The sequence below is a fragment of the Alligator sinensis genome, unplaced genomic scaffold (genome assembly GCF_000455745.1).
Source record: "Alligator sinensis unplaced genomic scaffold, ASM45574v1 scaffold505_1, whole genome shotgun sequence".
NCBI lineage: Eukaryota > Metazoa > Chordata > Crocodylia > Alligatoridae > Alligator > Alligator sinensis.
In genome coordinates, this window is record NW_005841940.1 from 1411730 (window position 1) to 1417550 (window position 5821).

The 5821-nt window shown below is 41.7% G+C and overlaps 1 protein-coding gene across 1 annotated transcript in view; it reads right to left on the reverse strand.

Annotated features, from left to right (window-relative positions):
* Positions 1-216: 216 nt before the first annotated feature.
* RSPH14 (radial spoke head 14 homolog) overlaps positions 217-5821 on the reverse strand; it is a 230838-nt gene continuing 225233 nt past the window's right edge. The window contains exons 4-6 of the mRNA XM_006019871.3: positions 3677-3902; positions 2337-2473; positions 217-1218 (exon numbers count right to left, since the gene is read on the reverse strand). Coding sequence (XP_006019933.1) covers positions 980-1218; positions 2337-2473; positions 3677-3902 — 602 coding nt within the window. The 3' untranslated portion in view covers positions 217-979. The remainder of the gene's footprint in view (positions 1219-2336; positions 2474-3676; positions 3903-5821) is intronic.

Sequence of the window (5821 nt, forward strand, 5' to 3'; positions counted from 1 at the left end):
AATATTGTTTCATGATGCAATTGAATATTAGGGTACTGAAGGCGCAATAGAACCAATGTATAATGAGCCAATCCATGGAACTTGCTACCAAAATATACTGAGGACAAGCAGTTAGTAGCATTCAAAAGAAGGACTCGCCATTTATTAGGAAAAATTTGCACATCCACAGAGATACTAGCTAGATGGAAGATGGGTAAAAGATATATACCCTCCTGCTTAATGGTATACCAATCAGCATGTCTCTGAGATTAGGCAGAAAATTTCTGCAAGTGCAGCTGCTACATAATTGTCCATGATGTGAGTTTTACATCTTCCTCTGGGGTATCTTAAGTAGGCTACTGATTTAATGGGACCTTTGACTGAATCCAGGGTGAACCATAATCCCTCATCACAAAACGGAAAAAAAACCACAGGAGAGAATAAGCCATCTCAAAAGGATAAACTGTCAAGCAGTTCTAGGGCTGGGCTGTGCCCTCAGAAGATGCTAGGTGTTGTGGGTGATTATCTCTTTCAGGGAATGCTAGAGTGGTCCAGGTTGGAAGATTCCCCATGGCTGATGCCTTGGACCTCAGTGGAAGAGGTGAGGCTCCTTCATAAAATGTTTTTGAACAACGAGGGGAAAAATGAGCCTCTAAGAAGGTTTCAAAAGGATGCTATGTCCAATTTAATGGATGGTACTACTGCATGCCTTTCAATTTGCTGCCTTGTGGAAGGACAGAGATGACAAAAGGTGGAATGTTAGTCCTAACCACAGCACCTTTACTTATAGATAAAACAGGTGGGACTTGACTGGGACCCCATTACCTGATTGCTTCTTTATGGATTCCCATGTAAAGAAATTTAAGAGCAGTTTCAGGTGAAGCAACTTCAAATACTAAAGCATATGCTGACTTAACATAGAATATTTGAAAGCAGGCTATTTTGTCACAGTATATAAAGGGGATTTACTATGAATGTATTGTTTCGTACTGCCCTTGGTTTAAGGTTTCCACTCAATGACACGGATGGCAATTTTTGCTGCTCTTATCACAGCCTCACTGAGGTCATTCAGTTGCTTTTGAAACAAGCCCACATGGTTCAGTAGTGTCTTGCGACCCTCAGGTGCCTCGGCCAGTGTGGTCAGGGCTTTGATTGTATTCAGGCGAACCTTGCTGGTTTCACTGTTAACCAGCTTCAGTAAAGGTGGGATGGCATCTGCACCCAGGGCTGCATATTTCCCTGAACAAAACAGAAATGGGTTTAGAATTTATTACAGAATACAATCAGATAAACAGTTAATGAGACAAGATCCATTAATAAACAGCCAGAATTGTGGACTATGGATAGACCTTACACTGTAACTTTTGGATCCTGATTTTTAACACTTCTAAGTCTGAAAGCTCAGAGCTGAGGATTTTGGTTCAGGCTCATCTCTACTGAAGACCATAGAAATCATCCATTAGCAAGAGAGTGACAGAGTTACTTTAGTCCTCCCTCTGCTTTTCATGTTTGTTTGTTTTTTCACTTTTAAAATAAATCACTTAGATCTAAAAAAGACACCAAATGATAGGCTACTGTGTTGCTCTGGGAGAGTGCCCTAAGGAACACCATGCATTCTTTTCTTTTTTTAAGACACTTTAAATACTTGGAGCCACTCCTGCGTCAACTTTCAAAGTAAGGGGGACATTTGCAGAGGAGGGCTGGAGCACAATTGCTGTTATTAAGAATTCTTGTATATCCAATTACACATTCACCCTGAAAATTTACCGCTAGCATTTTCAGAGTCATGTGTCTGACTTTGCCAAGAACTTCTGTTTTTCTCCAATTCTCACTCTTCCCCTGGGTGTTACGGAGGAAAAATCCCCTTTCACCACACATGGAAACTACAGGGAAATAACAGGAAGTTTATTAATTCTGATTCTCAGCTAGGGACTCTGATTTTAGGGCAGCCTCTGGGGGTGGGGACCGCTTTGGACAGACTACTAACAGACCTTACTTCTTCCCTCCTCCCTGTTGAAGGAGGACGGCACTAAACACATTGCTCTCTGCCAGGGTGAAACCTTTGTGGGCACAGGGACTAGCACCAGAACAGGAGCTAGTGGACTGAATCGCAGTTCAGTTATGCTTTAATATAGACACAAGGGAGAGAGCAAGGTACCTCAGGGATGGACTTAATGGACTGCCCTGCTTTTGCTAGTTTCTGCAGGAACTTTTGCATTATCTAAACCTCACTTTTTTTTTCTTTTTTGATCTAGTTTAGAAAGTGATGAGCTAAAATATCAGCTCATCAAATGGTCTGTGCTGGTAGCTGCACAAGGAAATAGCCCTAGCTGGGGCTGTCTTTCTCTTTCCCTTACCTTGGGTTGTAATGGTGGCATTTGTCAGTGCTCCTGCTGCATTGGCGCAGACCTCAGGGTGTGAGTCTTCCAACAGTTTGACCAGCACTGGGATAACCTCTTCACTCCACACAGTGTTTTTTCCTTCCAGAGGGACACTGAGGATGAAGCAATGTTGGTTTGCTTTCTGTGTCACTGTCAGTGTCTTCTTTTAGGAGATAGCCAGAGTGATAATGCAGAAGCTCTTCTATTCCATTTGAAGTAAATGTTTTCTGAATGCTAGGGGCACTTTAAACACCCAGGCCTCGGTTACAAACCAGAGAGGGACACAAGTGTTTGCTGCAGAGGGGTTACTGTTAAATGTAAGTGGAGTTGTTTTGGTGACATCAGCACTGTCATGAGACTGGGTTTTTCGGACTTCCCAAAGCCAGCTGCATTAAAAACTCAGCTGTTGAATGTTCAGACTGTTTTTCTTAAAGAGCACCCAAGTATAGATGGTGCTTTACAGGTTATACTAGGTCTCTGTTGTGCTCTGAACTGTAGGTTAATTTTTGCATGTGATAGAAAAAACATCTGCTGTAAACATAATCTGTGAGTGGTGATTTTTAAGACTTAAAAGGAGATACTTGGGATGCTACTGGGTACTCATTCATTAAGGAGGACATACTATATTATAGCTAATTGCTAAGGCTCTGTTTAGGCTCAGTGTAGCTCAATATTTTTAATACACATCAGTGACCTATGTGTGGACCTACATCCACACTGCACTATACCATTAATAACAACTTCTACTTGTATTGTACATTTCATCCTGAAAGACTCTAAAATGCTTTGCAAACTTCACTGATATATACACAGTATATATATATATATGAGAGAGAGATCATTTTACCCACTGCTGAAATGCAGCCACCCCTGTGGTGAAGCACAGGAACCATTTAACAGTACCTTATAACTGATGCTGTATAATAGTCTGCTAGACTATGAAGAATTCTTTATCCAGTAAATTTAGGTAGGCAGAAAATAATTACTAGGGCTCTTATTGTAATATTCTGTTAGGAAAAAAATATTAATGTAATTACAAGTGGACAGATCTTTGGTTTTACCTAACATCTATACAAAATGGTATGTCTCATAGCTATGCACCAGATGGGGCATAACTTCACTACTAACAAGGGGCAGGTGTGGGGGAAAAGCACCATCTATGGAGTTGCCAACATAATTTTCTAGGGCAGCTAAATCATCTCTGGAGATGTGACAAGTTTAAAGTAAGACATGGCGAGGACTCCAACTAGCACCCAAGATTTGGCCAGTAGTTACTAGTTAGGCACTGTCTTGGGACAGTCCTTTCCTTCCCTTACCTGATTACCAACAGGACACGGGCAGCTTTGCTTCTGATGGCCACTGATTCATGAGTGAGCCTGTCCTTCAGAATGGGAACAGCACCAGCCATCAGAGCTGAGAAAGCATCTATAAGCAGGCAGCTGGCGAGTGTGTCCAATATGAGCTCCTGGATTTCATCCAGCTCAGTCTTCAGTTTATGTACAAGTGAGGGAACCAAACCGTTTTCTACTATGCCAGCAGCACCTGCAGGAGTAGACAGGAAGGGACACAAAGTGCTAATGCATTTAATGCTTCTATCAACACTTGGAAATTGGCTACCAAGATTAAAATTTATTCCTCTTCAGCAGAGTGCTGTTGGGAGACAGAGATGGTTGTGACTGTGGAAGCCTCAAACAGCTATTTCTGCATCAGTCCCTCAGTATTTACTAACGACATTTCACCTCTTTTTCTGTTTGCAACCTGTAAACAGCTTGCAATTTTCTCCACTATATCCAACAGTGCTGTGCCCCTCTACTCTGTTCTCTGTGTGACATATACAAGGAGAGCCCACAAATGCTCTACACCCAGGGTGTTCACACCATTTTCTACAATGACTTCAGCTGGGGGAGACTCAAACTGTGTTGCTCTGATCCTCCCAATATTCACCACTGCAGTATTCCTCCATACAATGACTTGCTGAGAGATTACAGGATTGCAATAGCTCTGATCCTCCCCATAGCTAGCAGTCCTTACCATTCCCAAATGAAGAGATGCTCAGTAAAGTTGTGAAATAAGAATCTATGAGCCCTCATAGCCAGTTCTAATATCAAACTCTACTATTTTTCCTGGGAGAGACTACGGTTTGAGAATTATTCCTTGCAATAATATATAGAAGGGGAATTGAAATTTGTGCTTCCCAAAAGAGAGTCCTTCTGGCCTATTTCTTTGTGTAAGCAGGGCTATAGAGTAGCTGCAGTATGCCCAGCAAGTTCAGTCTCTGCCACTGGCCAAGTGGCTGATTTAAAGTGTTCCATTTCTTATATAATACTAAGCCAACATTGAGACAGCATTGCCATGGAAAAGCAGAAAGCAGAAGAGAACACATTGTCCACAAGTAACGATGTAAAAACAAAATCCTCAGCTGTCTGGTTGCTAAGACCAATTCTTCGGTTGCTAAGAGAAATGTCGCTCCATTTGAAGTGATTCATATATGGTTGGATAAGGAAATTTGGTGTATGAGAGAGAACAGGGTTTCTTCCAAGCAATTTCCCCAGTCGGGGAATAGTTGAACCTTTAACTCAAATACAGGCAGGGGAAGGGATTTTAACAGTCTTTGGTAACTCCTGGGAAAAAATTCTGCAAGTTTTCAAGCAAGCTGAAAAATGTGGCCTAATCTATGTATAGCACAGAATAAGCCTTACTCTATAGCAGAGGTTTCGCTGACATTGAGTAATTTCTTATGTCATTAGCTTACTGGGTTTTACTTGCCTAATGCAGATGCAATGACAAATGCTAGAGTGATGGCATAAGAGCTTTTACTATCTGTGTGACATTTAGAAAGCAGATGCTGTGAGAATATAAAACAGAAAAAAATAAAAAGGAAATTAGACCCATAAAAATCGTGCTTGCAAGCCAAAACTGAGTGATGCTGTAAGGTAAGGCTAGCATATTGTGTCACTCTATTTTCTCACTCCTGCTTATATGCTCTCTCTAACATCAGGTATGGGTGAGTCACTGGAGAGGGGAGTGATATTTGAAGGCAGGATATGCAACTAGCCATAATTTTTCATTTTTCAACTTTAATATAGTTTTATTTTTGTTTCCTTTTTCAAGCATGAAGGGTAATAAACCCCCATGGACCAGATGCTGGCATGAGGCTCCATCTCATTTTGTGTGGCTCTGAAGGGGACAATAGAATGGTTGGCTGCCCTAATGGGGTGGCTAGAGATTTCCCTGATGGATGACATAAAGCCCAATCATATGACACTGTCATTTACTCATGGTTCCTTTCCATAGGGGCTGTGTTGGAGGAAAGGTAGGGGATGATGAAGGTGCAGGTGAAAGCAGTCAAGGATGCCTGAATGGCACAATGGTCTCTAGAGAGCGACTTCTACAAAGATAACTGAAAGTCACCCTTAGGTTGCTCAAGATTACACTTAGGGGTGATCCAGCCACATTTCCCT